This window comes from Miniopterus natalensis, chromosome X (genome assembly GCF_054644295.1).
Source record: "Miniopterus natalensis isolate mMinNat1 chromosome X, mMinNat1.hap1, whole genome shotgun sequence".
Classification (NCBI taxonomy): Eukaryota; Metazoa; Chordata; class Mammalia; order Chiroptera; family Miniopteridae; genus Miniopterus; species Miniopterus natalensis.
This window is the reverse complement of record NC_142103.1, coordinates 17,928,038-17,948,206: the sequence shown is the minus strand read 5'-3', so window position 1 is coordinate 17,948,206 and position 20,169 is coordinate 17,928,038. Positions and strand designations below refer to the sequence as shown.

General features: G+C 34.2%; 1 protein-coding gene across 5 annotated transcripts in view; it reads right to left on the bottom strand.

The window, feature by feature from the left end:
• KLHL13 (kelch like family member 13) overlaps positions 1 to 20,169 on the bottom strand; it is a 325,110-nt gene that overhangs the window by 36,749 nt on the left and 268,192 nt on the right. The window contains exon 1 of one of the 5 annotated variants that reach the window (XM_087829331.1): positions 17,055 to 17,152. The exons of the other annotated variants lie outside the window; for them this stretch is intronic. Coding sequence (XP_087685457.1) covers positions 17,055 to 17,152 — 98 coding nt within the window. Of the gene's footprint in view, positions 1 to 17,054; positions 17,153 to 20,169 lie in introns of those variants that run through there. 5 annotated transcript variants of the gene reach the window in all.

The following is a 20,169-nucleotide window of genomic DNA, read 5'->3' as shown; positions in this document are numbered from 1 at the left end:
GGGTGACATCAATTTTTCTTAATGATATTACAGCCACAGTATAATTAAAAATAAATTAATAGTATAGGACCATGTTTTATTCAACTCTCATGGATATTTAATAAAGAGAATAATTTAAATAAGATTTTAACAAGCATAAAAGAAAATGAATATAGCTTTCCACTAGTTTCAGAAACGGCTTTAAAAGAATTAACTTATATGTATAATATATACCATACACACACTCACACACACTTTCAAACAGCTTTTGCAGACAGACATTTAACATTACAGAATCAGCTGGAAAAGTGGGTAAAAGACTGATGGTGATTGGTATCCCTAACCAGAAAATTTCCATTCATCCAGAATTATTTTAATGGGATATTCAAGCAGAATGTTTTATTATTTTCTGTATTTTCTGCACAGAACCTGGTACGTGAGAGGTTTAATATATGCCAGGTGAATGAATGCAGAGTCTCGTTTCTGTAGATCATTCCAAAGACATCTCTTTATCTCATAGTGCTTTCAATGACCATCAATTGGCATTTTATAGAACCACAGATGTACCTGGGACAGGAGTAAAGCTAAAACCACATTGCCCCTATAACATATTCTGGAAATTGCTTTAAAAAAAAGTAAACTACAGATAACAACTGTTTGCCATTTGTTTCTTGCTCTTAAAATTGAAAAGCAGAAGATGAAGAGGCAGCCCTTTATTGGCATGATAATACAGCTAGCTTTCTAATTAATTACTTCAAAAGCTGAAAAGCCTTCATTAAAATCATCTTCTTCATGACCTTTTATCAACATCTTTTGACTTTTTAACATTCAGAACACTCCCTATTATTTCTGCATCAGTAACAGTACATACCATGTCAACCTTCTCAGCAGATTCAATATTCTCTTCTATCTCTTTTTCATTAAGTTTACTGACTGGATGTGAAGAGCATTGGTCTTCAACACTGCAAGGATGTGAAATCTCTCTGCAACCCCCAGGTCACAATTCTATCAAACTACTCTTTAAAAAATTACCTGAATAATTCCAAAAACAAATAACATTTTTAATCTTTTTTTTCAAGTCATATAGTTAAAAGTAATATAAAGACCAGTGGTTCTCAGTAGGGGAAAGGGGACCAAATGGGATGTCTGCCTCCCCTCTCCAATGTTTGGCAATGTCTAGAGACATTTTTCATTGGTGCAAGGAGGAGGAGTTGTGTGCTAGTGTCTAATGGGATGCTGTTAAACACCTCCACATCAAAATGTACTCTGGCAAAAATGTCAAGAGTGCCAAGGTTGAGAAACCCTGATACAGAGGGATTAACCTCTTCAGAAAAATTTTTCTAAAGCAATTTCATGTTCTAAATAACTTCCCAGTCGAGAGCTGAATCCATGAGGTAATGCTGGCAATAAGAAACACAGTAGGATTATTAATTACAGCTCTTCCAAGACTACCTAACAATAAAATACCTCTGTTCTTTCTTGGCAAGATAATATAGCTGGTTTTCATATTATTAATTAATGGCCCATCAATTTGAAAAGTCAAGTGTTTACAGTAGATAAGTAGATAATGGCTTTGAAGTTTACAAGACAATTATTCAGGAAAGCCTTTGTTCTGTATAAACTCATGTAAGAATAATCATTTAATTCTGCTTAAAACAACTGTTATTTTGGATTCACTTTTACATGCTAACTTAGAATCAAGCAAATCTTGCCCCAATAGTTCCATTTCATCAACACTATAAAATTAGACACAGGAGAGATTGTGTTCATCAATTTTCTTTCTAAAAACCAAATCTTTTTCCTACATCTGTATATTGCTACCAGGCCACACTCATCCTTCCCACCAAGACTGAACACATCTTATTTTCTAAACAATGACCAACCGCAGAGCACAAAAGCAATCTTTTGAACAGTATACATGAATCAGTCAACTGTGCCTGCTCAAAGAGAACAATTACTTTTTTGAAGAACACTGTCTGATCCTTTTACTGAAAGCATTATAAAGGTGGTCAAACTGAACATACACACACTATGGCATTTCTTTGTGCTATTATTTGAAGACAAAAGAAATAGAAAGTCTAAGCAATTGACATATGTTAACAGGGTGATGCTAGCATTGTAATCTTACCTCAAAAACTCCCATATATTAAAAATTACCCCCAAGATGATATGAGCAGACAATTTATAAAGATAAAAATACAAAAAGTACAAATGGTTAACAGAAAAATGTTCAACCTCATTAGTATTCCAGAATATGCAAATTAAAACAAAGATTCCATCTTAAACATATAAACTTATCAAAGAATAGAGTGGAAGATACACTCTCAACATTGTTAGTGTAAACATGTATTGAGACCCTGTTGTCTGTATGATTTTGCTCACCCAGATGGATTTTTAATGAAAATTTTAAAACCATCAAATGTACAATCTTTTTCTTTTTATACTGAACGTGATGACAATAAAGTATTGTGTATTATGTGTACAATCTGGTAGGTGGGCTGCAGCAAGAGGGCTATGTCAATCTGGTTCAAATATGTTTTCTACAATGAATAGTTTTATAAAGGTAATAGCTTGGCAGGCATTCTATAAAGAACTGTAAACGCCTAGAATTCACTAGCGCAATCAGGTTTGGTGGCATGCTATATGGGGAAGGGAAGAGTATCTCACAATTGTATCATTTGGCTCCAAAGCCTCAAACCCAACACTCACCAATCTCCAAAACAAAACAAAACAAAAAAAATTACTCCTGTAAAATCCACTGAAATGAGTACTTCTGTGTTTTAAAAATGAGGTATCAACTTGGTTAATCATAAACTGTGCATTTCAATTTCTTGGTTTCTATCACCAGTTTAATGTTATACCAAAAGCCAGGTGAGGTCACATTTTATTGTCAACGAAAAGAGGACATTTTAGTGCTTTCTGAAATTATTAACATGAAAGCAGATGAAACACTTCCCTTTTCTTGGTATGTGTGCCAGCACATGCTTTAGTATGTTAACTTCTTATACCCAATGAAGAGCAGCACATTAACATACTGTGAATAAAAGATGCTAGTAGGATCTATGTACTTGCAGGAAAAAAATACGGATTAAGTCTATCAAAGTAGTTTCAAGTTGTTCTCTTTACTTTCCTGTATTTATGTTAATTTCTGAAGGGGAAAAAATAAATGTATTAGAGAAAAGCTAAGAAGGTAAAAGTATATGAACAACACCTTTCACTTTACTTAGTTCCCAATGAGTTTCATAGCACTTATTTTTGCTTATAACCATTACATTACAAAGTGGTTAAACCTAACAATGTAGTCTAATAACATAATTCCACTGTAACAAAAGAACAGGGGTTTGAGTTAGTGTCAAAAGTATTATACAAATATTGTTAATTTCCAGAGTAACAATGTTAGCATAACTGAAAGTCAGTGCCAGTGGGTTGGTATGCAAGAACAGCAATACTAACAAAACAAAAAAGAAAAAGAAAAAAATGAAAGCCATGAATGGTATACAACAAATGGTGTATAACAAATCCTGTTGGTTAATCAAGGCACTGCTTCATGCTTTCCACCACCCGTCCCCCAGAAAAATAAAGTATATCTTTCTCACACTCACAATTTAAAAAGAAAATCAAGAAAAAGGTTTTCTTCAAAGAAGTACTCCCCCTCCATTTGTTTTTCTGCTCTGAAACAGAGAAGTGTCTGCTAGCAGCAGCATTTGTGAAATGAAACATTTCTTGTGATAAAGTTGCACAGCAGGTGGAGGAGAAATGTAGCCACCTGTTCTCATACTCATTTGAATTTGAGTGCTAAATCTGTCAAGGTATTTCCTTCCACTCGAGAAATAACTTAAAAACTTAAGATGGTAGAAGTCGTTTCCCACTGATTTTTCTATAGATTCAAAATATACATACTATATTGAATTCTAAAAGTATTAATAATCTTCCTACATTCCAAAATTTAGAATATTAACTCTCCTTGACACCCCTCCCAAACAAAAACTGAATGATATTCTCTCTCTCAATTAACTTCCATTAAGAAAATAAATAGGGAAAGTTTTTAAAAATCAGAAAGAAATTTCCAACTCATGAAATTAATATGTGTAACATAAGCTTGGTATTTTCATTAAAGAAAGACAAAAAAAAGTAAAACTTAAAATATTGAAAGATATGTTCTAAGTAAAGTGTCATTTACAGTATCATTGCACAAGGAAATTATAAATATCACAGCAAGTTATCTTAATAAGACAGAAATTAATTGATGTTTAAGAACTATGGAGAATGTATCTCCTTAATGAGGTGCTTCCCTGAAAGGAATTAAGAAAGATAAAGCTTTGGATAGTTATTTTATTTTTTAATGACATAAGTATAGTTGTCCCTAAGTATTGCAGGGGATTGGTTCCAGGACACCTTCCTCCATACCAAAATCAGCAAATGCTTAAGTCCTTTATATAAAGTGGCATAGTATGAATTTAGATTGAAAATATGGTTGGTTGAACCCATGGATGCAAAACCTGGGGATACAGAGGGACAACTGTACATTACAGTCCACTTGCAATGAATTCACTGATGGAAGTCTTTAGCATAAATGATATAAAATAGCTGCTAATCTTTCGAAGGCTTTCTTTTCTGCTGCAGCAACACCAGAGCCCACAAAAAAGGAAAAAAAGTTCAAATGGTTTTCCAAAGTAAAGAAGCTTCCTTATCTGCATAGGTCTGTCACATTTAAAATAAAATCACATGGATAAATAGCTGAAATCAGTTTAAACACAGGAATAAGATCATTTACCCAGCACCTGCTGTGTACTAGGCACTTTGCCAGACACATTCTCTATATTTCTTAATCCTCATAACAATCCCATTTTAAAGACAGGAAACTGAAGAGAGTTTAAGGCCTTGCCATGAGTCTGGTAACTATGATTTGAACTCCAGTCTGATTCCAGAGCCCACATTGTTCCCATTACAACAAGCCTAAAAATGAAAAATAGCAGAGTAGGGACCACAGAGCAAATGATATCGCAACACTTAATTTGTAAATACAAGTTGGATCTGAGAGAGACACACTGTGTTATAGGCAAGTCGTTTTCTTCTTGAATTAATTCAGTTTAAAACTACCCACTTTTACCACTACTTCCATAAAAACAATAGCAATGCTAAAAATCTCATGGCATTCTCCCAATGCATATGGGTTAAGGGGATAGCATATTCTAGGGTGTAACTCAGGTCAAATTTAGGGAGAACTTTACACTAGTGATATCAACATTTAAAAGAACAGATTCTGAATTCCAAAGCCACCTATCACAATCACAGAAATAGCACTATGACACAGATGAGGAAATGGAGCTAAACAAATGGAATGACAAATGATACTCCATTAGATTACTATAACAGAATGAAAGTTAATTATCCAAACCATAAAGGGTTTGCACTGAAGATCTCAATCTTGCTCCTGAAAACCTTTAAAATTAATGTTTGCTCCCTCTATCTACAATATTTCAAAACTTTTGTCTTTCTTCATCTTTTAAAATCTATACACTAATTAAATTACATTAAGTCTCACGCATATAGACCAGAAAATTCTTCTGTTTAGAAGCTTGATTTATACCCTATTTCTTATTCTTCACATTACTTATAATATTCTGATGAAAGATTAGATAGATAGATACCTGAAGTAGAAATAAAAGAGTAACCAAAAGGATAAATTTCTAAATGCTGATTCCACACCTATTATATTAAAAAAATCTAAGTCAAAGCTCCCTGACCTTCAGAAGCCATATAAGGTAAGGGTATACAAGTGGTAGTTGTGGGAGGGAAATGGCAGTATGTACTTATAGACTAGGGAAAACAACATGTGCTCCCATCACTGTTAATAGCTCCCTTCCCAGTGCACAGGGGAAATAGTTATAATCTTCTGGCTGCACATTAGTTCTCTGAAAGGATGATCCACCCTACAGCCAGCAATAGCCCTGCCCATTGAGACGTTTAGCTATTACCTAAGACAGGGAACATGCCTTCTCATTCTTCAATCCCCAAATGAAGAAGCTGTAATGGGAGCTCCAACACCAGGCCAACTTTCTTTAAAGGAGCTTTTTTTTTTCTCCCAGAGGATTTGTTAGCCAAGGTGTCATTTTACTCTTATTACCTGTAGCTCATCAACTTTGAAATTTGACTATTGTGCTATGGTGTATTTCAATGGAAAAGTGTGTTATTAAAGAATTCAGGTATCACCTGCCTAAAATTTCAGTTTATTAAACATTCAAACCTCCAAGTTATCTAATTTGAGTTTATTATAAAGGCAGATTCCACAAACTCAAAAACAATTAGAAATCACTGAGACAAATCTCTTTGGGAACAGGAAAATCATTAATCAAATGGTAAAATCCTATCCTTTTCTGTCTTTTCTAAATTTTCCAGTTACATTCAACTTTACAAAGTCAATAACTCATGACCAGGTCTTAGGGGAATATTTATTTCTCTTTAAAAAGGAAACGTGGCGGGGGGGGGGGGGACGACAGAGTAAGATTTTCAAACTTACAAAGTAATAGCCAATTGCATTCCACGTTTTAAGAATCATAACTGGCAGCTCTAAGAGTCCCACTGATTCTATATCTTCAAAGCCTCTAATAAATATGACAAATCTCAACCTTGATTTTGCAATAACTTAGAGGCTTCTCTAAGTAATTCAATGAATGTGGTAAAAACTTCAGCATCAAATCAATGATGTTTTAATAGAATGGTTAATATGATTTAGTCAAATCAATATTTTAATATGATGACCAGTATTTTTAAGATAGGGAAAAGCAATATAAAAATAAAAATCAGAAGACAGACTCTTAACACAATGAGTCTGGGAATCACACTTAGGATAGTTCTATCAAGCTAATCTCACATATGGGGCTTAGAGAAGCAAAGAGTCTAACTTAAGCAAAATTTTTCATATTAAAATTATTTTCTACCTGGCTGGGCGTGGCTCAGCGGTTGAGAGTAGACCTGGGATCCAGGAGATCAGGGTTTGATTACCGGTCAGGGCACATGCCCGGGTTGCGGGCTCGATCAATGATTCTCTCATCATTGATGTTTCTATCTCTCTCCCTCTCCTTTCCTCCCTCTGAAATCAATAAAGATATATTTTAAAAAATTATAAAAATAAAATAAAAATAATAAAAAAAAAATTTTCCATTTTTGTACATAACTATCTGCCTCACCGTTAAGGTTTTTTTTTCATTAAACTTTGTTATAAGACTTGAAGTTATCCTTCTTGTACTATGCTTACCATAAAAAAATACAACTATTGCTGATCTTAAGTTCTCAGGTTGTTAGGAGATGGAAAAAATCTTTACTGTCACCTACAGCCCACTCACCTATCTACACATTCAAGTATCATATTCTAAGACTAGAATTGCAGTCTTTAACCCCAGAAATGGCTTCTGATTTTTCCTCCTAAAATGCCATCAGCATCCATCACTTTATTACACTCCTAGAGAACTATTTTTAACTAAGATCACTGTAATGTCCAGCTCTATATCACAACACAATTCCATGATCTAGCTATAGACAGCTCTGCTAATGTGACAAAAATTGCTGTACAAAAATAATTGTATGAGTCTTTGTCCATTGTGCAGTAACACTAAGGAAGGAGTCCTTTGGGCAAAGTTTTTATGTACTATGGCTATATTTGTTTACCCAAAATATTAAATACTCTTAATAAAATTGGTAATTAGTTCCTGGAAGACAGACTTTTTTATGGGGTAGATGCAAATTATAATTCTTTGGAGAATTTGCTACTTGGGTAAAGTGTTTCTTTTTAGGGACATTGAAGTCTCTGGCTTAAAGAGTATGTATGTATGTATACTTGGGTGGAACTGAAAAAGGGTAGAAGCAGACCATACAATTTAAACAATACGACACAGTACACATCAAGCATTCACACTTCTCAGTCATATAAATGGGGATTTTGCCCTGGCTGGTGTTGCTCAGTTGGTTGGGTGTCATCCTGTGCACCAAAATGCTGCGGGTTTGATTCCCCGTTTGGGCATGTGCTCAGGTTACAGGGTAGATCCCCAGTAGGGGGTGTGGAGGAAGCTCTTACACCAATGTTTTTCTCTCTCTCTCCATTCCTCTCTTTCTAAAATATCAATAAAAAATCTTTTAAAAACATAAATGGGAATTTTAAGTAGAAGTTAATTGGAACATTTTCAGACTGTATGTGTATGTGTCTCTGTAGAAGCTATGAATTGTGAAGTAGTAATGAAGTACTGACTTGATCTGTTTGAGATAAATAGGAGAAAGGGATATTAAGCAAGAAAGAGAGAAGCATTCCTTTCCTTCCTTCCACACAGTCCGTAAATTTATAATTTTTTACCCTCAGGGTGTAAGTGAGAAGGAGACAGGGAAGGATCACTACATAGGTGAGGGTAGCAAAGAGTCAAAGTTTGAAAAATTCATCCAGTCAGCTGGAAAATGCTACTCTAAATGGTACTACCTTCACCCCACCCACAACAGCTATTTCTTGAAGCAGTAAGTCATATCCAAATCTCCACAATCCAATATTTTCATAGATCATGTTTTAATGAGAAAATTGGTTTATTTAAAGGTACTCTCAATTGAAATGAATTTGGTGACATAGTTCTTGATCATTTGTGGGAGTTTGGTCAGTCCAAATAAAGTTCAGGCATCTCACGTGTATCCAGATGTCATGCATTCGAAGAGATATAGATAAGATATTTTGGATTCTAAAAGAAAAACTCTATGATTTTATTCAAAAGGTGGCACTAATGCTTATTAGCTTTTATAAAGAGACTTGGACTATGCAAACCTCAAAAAAGAGCCTGAATTTTAAGAAGGCAAGTAAATAATAAAGTTTTTAAGTGACTAGTATCTTAGTTTGAACTCATATCTGCATTTTATGTTTTTGTGTATACTTGCAAATTCTACGTATGCAATTCATTTGTGTTTATTTTATAGCACTTGGAGCATAAGACAAGTTCTAACAAGAGAGCTTGTTTTCATGATACTTTCAATACAAGCCCATATTATAACTCTGTCACTAGATAATTCTACTTTTTAATAAGATTTCCAGTAAATTGTTGTTGTAAAGTTTGAGAACTGCCTATGTTATGTTTAAACTATTATAATTTTCAAGAACAAAACTACTGGCCTATATATTAATAAATATAGCTTAGTAACAAGAATGTAAAATTTGTAGAACCACTTGGGTCAATTGGAACAATTTCTTACAATGCATGCATAAGTCTAACTGTTCAACTAGAGCATGGTAGACAGTGTAATGGCCTCTCAAAGATATCCACATCCTAATCTCTGGAACATGTGAATATGCGTTTACATGACAAAGGGGACCTTGTAAATGTGATTAAAGTTAAGGACCCTGACATGGAAAAATTATCCTGTATTATCCAGGGGGGCCCAATGTAATCACATGAGTCCTTAAAAGTGGTAGACGAAGGCAGAAGAGTGGGTCAGAGAGAGATCAGTGTGAATAACACTACCATTGCTGGCGTTGAAGACAGAGGAAGGGAGCCACAAGCCAAGGAATGTAGACATCCTCAAGAAGCTGAAATCGGCCCTCAGCCTACAGCCAGCAAGAAGATGGGAACCATGGTGGTCCTACAACTGTGAAAAACTAACTCCTTCCAGTGGCCCAAATGAGCAAGAATCAGAGTCTCCCCGAGAACCTCAGAAGCAAATGCAGCCCTGCTGACACACCTTGACTTTACTCCAGTGAGAACCAGACCAGATTTACAACCTAAATAACTATAAGATAATAAATTTGTGATGTTTCAAGTCATTAGTTTGCAGTAATTTGTTGTGGCAGCAATAGAAAATTAATACATGGAGTGTTTTGTTTTTGTGTTGTTGTTGTTTTGAGTCCTTGCACACAATTAAGCAATGGGACAATAATGTCCAAAAGAAAGTACTAAACATACTGACTGGGTAGTACCCTTGGAAAGTGCTAAAAAGAACACACCAGCTACAGCACCATGGGAGAAAAAGGTGGGTAGCCAATTAAAGTAGAATAGTGTTTCGAGAGAAATAGGAAATACTGAGGTTAATCCTGATATATCAGCAAGTAAAGATAATTGCCCTGGTATTTTTCTACAACTTCACCACTTGACAGTATTGTCAAATAAAGCTTCTTCTCTCTATACCCCCACCCAATTAAAAAAGGTCTTCTCATCTGTCATACTTCTTTGTTCATCTAATTCTAGTGAGATATTACCTAATTAATAGATGGCATGAAAGTAGGAAAAGTCTATAAAAAAGCATTAGAGAAATTAAGAGCTTTGAAATCCAGCAGAACTGAGTTTGAATTCTCACTTCACCTCTTATTTGAAGTATAACATTGAGCAACTTAATTAAGCTCCCTGAACACTGTGCCCTTGTGTGTAAAACAGGGAGAAGACTTACCCTTATAAAGTGTTTGGAAGGCAGCTTGAAAAGTGCCTGGCACTTTTATAGTAGCACCCAATAAATTATGTTATATTTAACTATGAGAAACCAGGACGATTTTTTTAAATTGAAAATAAATAAGCTTCATATGAAATTTACAACATCTGTTATATAGGCTAGACTTAAGATTTAAGCTCCTAGAGTTCTCAAAGTTGTTTCTAATTATATTTTTCTTATGGAAGAATAACTTGTTTCATTCCTCCATTGAACCATATCTTAAGAAGTGCTCTCCAAGTTGAGCATGCTTTTGTCTTACTGTACCATAAATATGGCAAAATTGGGTAAAAACAACATATACCTGTAGTATGCCATACCAGTGAAAATCTTTTACTAAAATTGGAAACACAATATAATTTTACCTTTCACTAAGTTTACATTTTATGGTCCAGGATCAAATTATTGCTCCTTGGGAGGTACAATGTGTACCCTTGTACACTATAAAGCACCTAAACCCTGTCCAACTTAAACGGTGGCATTCCATTCTTCTTGTTTGAAATGGTTACTATCAAGTTTAAACATAAATTGTACCATTTTCCATCCTATGTAATGTGTACTTTAAAATATGGTATCTCTCCCTAATTCTTGTCTCCTCATCTAGCCCAGACACATTTCTCTTCTGTAATGTTTTCATTGCCATTAAATCCATGATCAACACTGAAGGTACAGTAAACAAACATGTTATTTAACCTGATTATCTTGGATCAGAATTTTCACAACAATAAAAAAAAAATAGTAATTAAATTATTTGTGAATAAAGATAGGATGGAAGATAAAGAATAGTCATTTTGAATGACTGCAAGGACCATATCCTTAATACCCAGGAGATTTATGCCTGGTACATAACAGGAAGTGAGTAACTTCTGAATATTATAAATTCATTATATAAGGTGATTGAAAAAGAACTAAGCACTTTCAAAAATAGATTACTCAGTAACCTCTTTATGTACAAATTCCCCAAGAATCTCACCTTTACACCACCTCTTTCTCACAGACTTAAGGAAATAAAGCAATACACTGTGGCTGCCATTTCAATTTAAAGTATCATGCACAATGCTTATAATTCTTGACTCTTTAACCACAAGTAATAAAGTCATTAACTCAAACACTTACTTATCTCTTATTTCTTTCTTTTCCTTCCTCCTAACTTGGCCTCACTTAAGGTCTCATCTAAATATTCTAAGTTTCAAGGAGAATGTCTGGAATTCTTAGAATTCTTACTAACTCCAGACTTCCCATGATGGTATAAGATTTACATTTTCATCTCTCTTCTCTCTCAGGGAACTGTTTTTGAGGGGTAGTTGGAAGTAATGCTCATTTAAGGATTTAAAAAAAATGAATCTAGATAAATTATTAACAAGTAAAATTCTTGGAAACTTCTGAAATCATCAAAAATACTAGTTTTTTGTCTTGCAAGTATCTTATGTGCAGTATTCTTCAGTTAGATTAAATGGTTACAAAACCTTTATTAAGAAAAACATACACAATAGGCTTTAAAACAAAATTTTAACTTCACTTCCACATGCCACACTTCCTCAGACTAAAAGATCTGAAATAGCTAAAAGAATAAACACTGACTACAAGGAGCAATTAACCCCATTGTAAACCTCTGAAAAGGAAATTTGTAAACTCTAAATTCACCACTGTCCAGTATGAGTCCTATGATTTAAAAATAATACAGTCCCAGGCTCTGTAAGACAAGCAGAACATCTGTATAAAAGGACAGAGGTGTCTTCTTCTAGTCAGACCACATAGGAGCATTGCATTCAGATGTAGTATCTCATATAAAGATTAACATTTTAAAAAATATCCCGGTGAGGACAACCAGCAGAGCGAAGGGTCCAGAAAATATGTCACATTAGTAATGGTTAAAGAGAAGATTTCCAGACTTGTACATAATGGAAAAAACAGATTTTTTACTATATAGCTTGATAAGGCCACACTAAGAACAGAAAATAAAAGAAATGAAGAATTGATTTTGCTCAATGCAAGGAAGAGCTGTCCACGAATGAAAGGTGCTGCCTTGATGAGGTGGTAAGTCCTTTGTCACTGCCACTGATCAAGGAGGAGATGTATCACCATGTATCCTTCAGAGGAGTCACAGGAAGGATTCTTGTTTTAAAGGGAGGATTGGATTCTCTAAATGACTTCTAAGGTCACTTTTTTTCTCTATGGTTTCCCATTAATAAGAATAAAGCTAGCCCTTTTGCAAGCTCAGACCATGGAAATTCCCAGAGAACATGCCACAAAAGTTACAGACTAACACTAAATTGTTCTTAAGTGTTCTTTATGTTACTGCTCCACATAATTTTGTTAGATTGACCACATGTAGTGAAAACAAATTAAGTAGACACAAAACAAAAGTTTATGTATATGATAATTATGAAAGTGACTAAGTATATTCTTTTCTAATTTGAGATTATCAATTTAAGAAGTATTTTGTTAAACAAAAAAGACTTCTAAAACCACAAGGTTTTGCTTTATTCACTAAATTAGAAAAAAGACAATCTTAGGAGACGGAAAATGTCAAATTTGGCAAATACATATTTTTTATGTTTTATTGAATTTATTGGGGTGAAAATGGTGAAGGGATTAAGAAAAAAACACACAAATGCATATTTTCATTTGGTCTATTCTTTAAATCATCCACAAACAAAAAATATTTATATAGTATGCATACTCTTTTCTCAGGAAATCTAAATACTGAATTTTAATGATGAAATTGTAGAAAACAATTGCTATGAAATATTGTGCTATAGATACTTACTATAAAATGTTTTGCATATTAAACAAGATCACTGTAAACAGAAAGCTACCTGAATGTAAGTGCACTGGCCAAAAGAGAAAAAGTCTAATTCATGAACACTCAGTCTACACTCATTGTCTTTTGCCTTGAGAAGGGTAAAATTCTAAGGAAAACATCTCTGTGTCTGTCTTGCTAGAATTCCGTTATATTGAGCTGGTTAACTCTTCCCTATTATCTTACTCCCTATTGCCACACCATTATTATCAGAAGTTACTGCTTGTGAAGAAAAGATAAAAGGATCACTAATGCTAATCCTGTTCTATTTCAGAGTGTCCTTAGAATCTTTATTTTAATTAAATTTATTGGGGTGACAATGGTTAATATGAACATACAGGCTTCAGGTTTGGGTTTCTATGTTATAAGATCTGTATATTGTTCTGTGTGCCCACCACCAAAAGTCATATCTTCTCCTGTCACCATATATTAAGACCCAATTCATTAATCCTATAACATTAGCCAGAAGGAACCATTTGCTGTTTTAAAACAATGAATGCCAAAACACCAGAAACCCACTTAGATGGGAGTGTGCTTTCAGCTTTATTAATTTAGGCAAAATGACAGGTTAATTTATATGGTTCACACCTGTCAGGAACAGAGTCTTTACTATTCAGTTTACACTGACCAGGAGATCCTCCCTCAGGCTAAGGTTGAACTTCAACCTACTGTTGAACAGAGTATAACACAAACATCACTCAGATTTCTATCAAGACAGTCCCTTCAGAATTCCACATGGATGGCACACCACCTTGCTACTTTTCAAAACTGAAGCTTAAGGAAGGCGAAGTCTACCCAATAGAGACTATGTATTTGGTAATCAATCTATCTGGAGGCCAAAGGATTCGTTTCTTATATCTTTTGTCTTTAAAATACTCCACTCTTCCCAAATCATATTATAACTCAATTTGAAATGTGCTTTATATAAAAACTATTTTCCCTAATACTGTCAAAAACATTGTCATCAATAAGTCTTAAAAATATGGAGAAGTTTCAACTGTCATTCAAGTTCTAAAGAAGCAGAAAGAAAAACTTCTGTAGTTTAAACCCACAAGGAAAACTAGGCATTCTGTTCAATGTTTGCAGTTAGTAAAACATTCCTTATTGTAGGTTTCACTAGCATAGCAGCACTACCCTATCTACAGCATTAGTGCAAGAGCTCTATCTAGCTAAGTGGCACCTACACTGAGTTTAGAATGAGGCTGAAAAGAGCCTTTATATTTTTCCCATACTTGCTCAATTACTGCAACACATTTTTACTACAACCAAAACTATTTCATATTGAAATTTCAGTCTTTGAAAAAGTACCCGTCTTCAAAGAAAACCACATAATGTTTATTTGACAAATCATAGTAAGTAATGATAAAACATTACAACCAATGCTGCTATATAAGCAAACCTACAAAAGGATGCTTTATTAGCTGTGAAGAATTCTATATTCAAGATGCTCATATAAATGTTCATATATAACTTCACAAGTAAATTCTAAAACATCACATTTTATCAAAGTGTAAGAATTTACTCCATTTCAAATGCAAAGACTTTAGACCCAAAAGACACAAATAACCATTTAACCTATGTTTGCCAGCAGGAAGATTGTTAGAGCAAACATGATGTTACTTGACCCAGTATTCTCACTTAGTCTTTCTAATATTTGAGAGTGAAAATGCCACTAAACTTAAGTATAATTTTGTATGTAGAAGTGTTGTGGAAAATAAAGAAGCACTGACAAGAATAACATGTTAAACATGATATTTTTATTTCTGGCCAAGTAAGGCAATGAACCCTAAATTTATTTTAAAACCTGATTTCAACTCCCTGAGCTAGTATTTTCCTATATTTAACATATTTTCTCCATATATATTTACATGATATTTCAAACCTATATTAATTTATTTATAAAGAAAAATAAGTTAAGGCCAATTTAATAATATAGTGTCAGAATAGTCTAGGCTAACACTACCTCTTCAAATATATTTTTCCATTCTACCTATTTGTACTACCAAGAATCAATGTCAACATGCAAGGTCTGTGATATTTTCTAGCTTCTATCCTCTAAATCAATCCATTCATATCATCAGGTCATAAAGGTGAGTACATACTGAAAAGGAAGAAAGTGATTCATTAAAGATGTATTAAGCTATATCTGAGTTTGTGGCTAGCATGAATTAATCAGATATGTCTTTTTTAACCATCTTTAAAAATTGGCAAACCAGCTGAGACAAGAGCTGCAATCTGGATCTTTTGTATAGTAAAATATTGTAGAAATACTATAATCATTTGTAAACTTTATTAATTGTAACCTACTGATTTTAGTATGGGGGGAGGGGTGTTTTGTCTTGTTTTAACAATAAATTTGCTTTTGGTAAATCTGCAGTCATTTCTCACCAGCTAAGATTCATAAAGTCAACAGGCACATCACATTTTCTCAAAATTTTTAAAGGAGCCCCATTAACTTGTCACCTCCATTAACTTGTCACCTCCATTAATTTGTGCTTTTGACAACTATAGCTTTTGAGAAGCAAATATAGCTGATCTTTTCTCTTTTTTACAAATATAACTTAAAATTTTAACTTTATAGGAAAAAAAGTTTAACCCCCAAACAGATAAAATCACCCAAAGCATCTCTAAAAAGAGATATTTTAAAATTGGAAAATGAAATTATGACAGGATTTAACTCTAAAATGTCCTCATTTCCCAGCACTTTCCAGGGAATCACTTCTTTGGGACTGAGAGCACAAGCACACTTACTTCCTTAGCAGCTGAAAGCCATTCAAAGAACTAGATAGACACCACTGTGTATCTGAACCTCATAAAAAACAAGAACTAAGTAATAAAACGGCAACTCACCAGATCTCTAAACATGCAATTAACCTAAAGCAGGAAGAATTTTCCACATCTGTCCTACTGAAAATTATTTTAAAGGGAACACTGACAGTTAAGACAGACTTATACTCAAAAGCTTTTCTCATACTAATATTTATTTGAAAAAAAAAAAAAAAGGTCCAGTTTTCCCTCATTCCTTCTTCCACCAAAAAAAAAAAAAAAAAAAGGATCACAGGCAATACTTTAAAATAATATTTTATTATATCTCCTGGATTTTCTTTTTAAAGCAAAATTGCAAATTTTAAAAAATAAGATTTCAGTATATCTTGGTGTGTATTTACTTAAAATAAATTTTTAAAATAGTCATTTGAGTAATGTACTTTTCAACTCCATGTGTATAAATAACTATTTGTACAACTGTAATTTGCACAAATTCGAACTTACACTTCAGAACCAGAATTATAAAACTGGGAAAGATAATATTAAACTGATTAATATTCATACACAACTCAAGTATAAAAGTTTTGATTAAAAGATTCATTTTCTTATCAATATGTTAACTCTGAATGTTTCAAATTCATCAAAAATTATAGAAAGCATTTCCATATTTCACACAACCCAACAGCAAGCATCAGCAGTTTTTTTGTGCCGTTGCACAAAAGAAGTCATCTTAAGTACTTCAGGTATACAAAAATTCAAAAAACATCCAACCAGTGTAAAAGATTGAAGTTTATCCTTATGCAATTCCTTAGATATACCTCTAGACTTTCAAATAGTAATTAGATTACCATTAGGCATTTTAAATAAAAATAAACAAACTCCTAAGAAAACAAAACAAAGGTAAAATGTGAGCATGCCAATATCTTTAAATATAAGCAAGCTTGAGGTTTTTAATCTTGTGCATTTTTGGATGTTGCCATCTGTGATCTTTACCCCCTTTTGTCACAAGGTTGATTCATGAATGAAATCCCACTTTAACATCCTATTTTCTGTCACTTACATGTATGCTGGAGAAAGTGGAGTTGACCTGGATGTTTTAAGCACAGGAACTGGGAATTTCCAGATAGCAGGAGAGCTCGTTTTCCATTTCAATGGCATGTTGTCACCACGATACTACAATAACAGTAAGCAGCGTTTCCATAACAGACTACCAACTAGGACTTCCATTCCACACTGTACTGACACAGCAGTGGCTGCCGCGGAGAACAGGCAAACGATTCTGCCAGTGCCCTTAAACGGATGCTTCCAATCTGTAAAATAGGGCTGCAAGGTACCTCCTTTAAATCCTCCTGTCCCCTAAAGCAATATGATGCTCCTATCCTTCTAACTCAACAATAGTGCCACCTCGTTAGGAAAGCGTTGACTGCAGTATATTTTTTTTTAAGACTGCACTGTGCATACCGCACAATGCAGCTTTATTTAATAAAAGAGGCTAGGGTTTTGTTTTTTACTGTATTGTTTTAAGCTTGCATTGCCATTGTTCTACCTTAACAGGGATACTGCAGCCCTGCACTATATTCTGCACCTCTTAACCTGATTTCTGACCAATAGTAGCAGGAAAAAAATAGATGGGTTTCATATGAAAATGAAACGACATACCTACTCAGAATACACTTGTCATCCTCTGAACATTCTTCTTTTGAGCTGCAACAATACAAATGGGATATAAACCTCAGCATAGCCTTAGGCCACAGCTAATAGAGATCAGTGACTAAATTCGGCAGACTGCTTTCCTCCTGTGCAAGCTCTGGCCACACAATACAAGAATGCCATTATGGGAAAGCCCATTTAAAAAATGCCAGTCTCTGTTTTCCAGTTAGAAGAAGGCAAAATGTAAGAACAAATATAAACTGCTGCAGAGCTCTGCACGTTCTTCTAGTAGCTTCTGATTCAAGTTGCTCTCCTTTCCCTATTTTTATTTCCAAGCCGGGATGAGCAAAATCTCACACATTTACAACATGCTGTGGTAACCCGAATATCACTCTGTCTTCTGCAGCAGAGAAGTACAGAATAGCGTGCTCTTAATAGCAGTCCTCGGAGGGACGCTATCAACAATCTAATTCAATGTTGCCCTCCCCTTCTCCTCTCCCCCTTTCCCCTCCCATTCACCCTCCTCACACCTCCCCCGCCCCCGAACAGCTCAGAAATTGCCTAGAGGACAGACCAATGCTGCTGGCTGAGCAGGTGTCCAGCAAGGACCATTCCAAGGCTCAGCAGCGGGTTCAGGAACCTCTAGGGGTTACTGACTGACAAAGGTTCAAAAATTAAAGCTGCTGCCAAAGGCAGCTTGAGGTATTTCATGAAAGCAATGGAAATATATGGTTCATCTATACTGTTTTAAAATACTGCCAGAAAATAGCATCCTAAGTACCCTGTTTAAAGCACCAAACTCGCAAATTTTCTACACAATTCTAAGACAGGAAAACAGGACAACTGGTATTATGCTGAACTCTTCTCAGTCTAAAGAATTTTACTTCTGATATAGATAAATCACCATCACTAAATATCTAGCTTCACGGCACCCTTCCACTTCTACCTTAAAGCAGAATTACCTATCTTCATCAGTGACAGCTTAGTAAAGGCAGACTACCATTCACACAAAAGCCAGCACCTTAAAAAAAAAAATCACTGTGGTGACAACTCACATTTACTTTCAAGTTTGTATCTAAACAATAAACTTGTGCTTCCAACTTAAGCAATGGGCTTTCAGATACTCATTCCAAATTATTAGTGGTTTCTAAAAGATTGACATTTACTCCTTAAGTGGCTTTCTCATTTGTATTCAAAAATCATAGGTCAATGTTTCTATAGAAACATACTATTTTCAAAAATTCCAAAATATATAATTTAATATATCAAAAATACAGACTGAAGTTGGCTAAGGTAAATCACAAGTACCTTCCTTTAAGATACACATCAATATTCAGGCAAAAATTATTTTCCTAAGAAACCCAAATACATACAGTGTGGGGCGAAAGTAGGTTTACAGTTGTGAGTACATGAAACAGAGTTTATTCTTGTATTATTATTAATTAATGTATTATTTTCCATAGCAACAACTCTAAACCTACTTTTGCCCTGCTATATATGTATATGCAGTATATACACACACAAATTCATATATGAAGAGATTGAAAGATTATTTTCAAACACTGACCAGTAATGCATAAACTTTATTAAATATTAAATGTCAGCCATCACCATCTCACAAACAATTTTTATTCAATCTACCATATACAAATAACCCCCCAAAACACAATCAAACATCTTAAAGGGTTAAATTATATTTTCAACTTTTTTTAGTACCCACAAACAAAACTGTCTCCTAGACATCTTCAAAGGAAATACAGAAAGGAGTATTTATCCATACATTGGTGACCAAAATACATTTAAAAGGCTAAAAAAATCCACTAATACAAATAAACCATACTCAGTATTTTACATTAGAAGGCTTTGTGTAATAATGCTTAATAGTCATAGGTACAATCAGCATTAGCAACTCGTCGGAAAACCCAAAAAGGAAACACACGCGCGCACACACAGGTACTCATCAAGCAAGTTTGGAATCCCATTACCAAAACCTAAAGCATCTTCAAACATTTAGAATATAAAACATAAAATGGCTACAAATTAGGAGTCTGTAGCAAGGAGGCAGTGCTTTAGAAAGGAAATTCAACCACATTTCAGCTTATGACAAAGCAGTGACTGCAAAGGTAACTTCTGAGAACAACCCAAAACTTATGTAAAAACACGGTAGTGAAGTGTTCAAGAAAGTTATCTATAAAGCTCACTCAACATTTGAGTGGGAAATGGGGTAAATCTAGAGTTTTCCAAATTTCCAAGAGGGTAACCCTCACAAACAGGTGAAGTTCACTTTATTGCAAAGGTTCTCGAGTTATTATTCTTTTGTGAACAATCAACTGATTTAAAAAAGTAACCTATTCTTTGTCTAATTTCATTAGGCTCCAAAGAAATCAACCAAGACCACCAAATAATCTATGGCAATTTTCAGTCTAGATTTCTCTTAGACTTAATGGGGGGTTTTTTAGACTTAATGTTTAGAACCTGTTTTTGTGGCACTACAACAATTGTAATATTTGTTCAAAGGGAAAAAA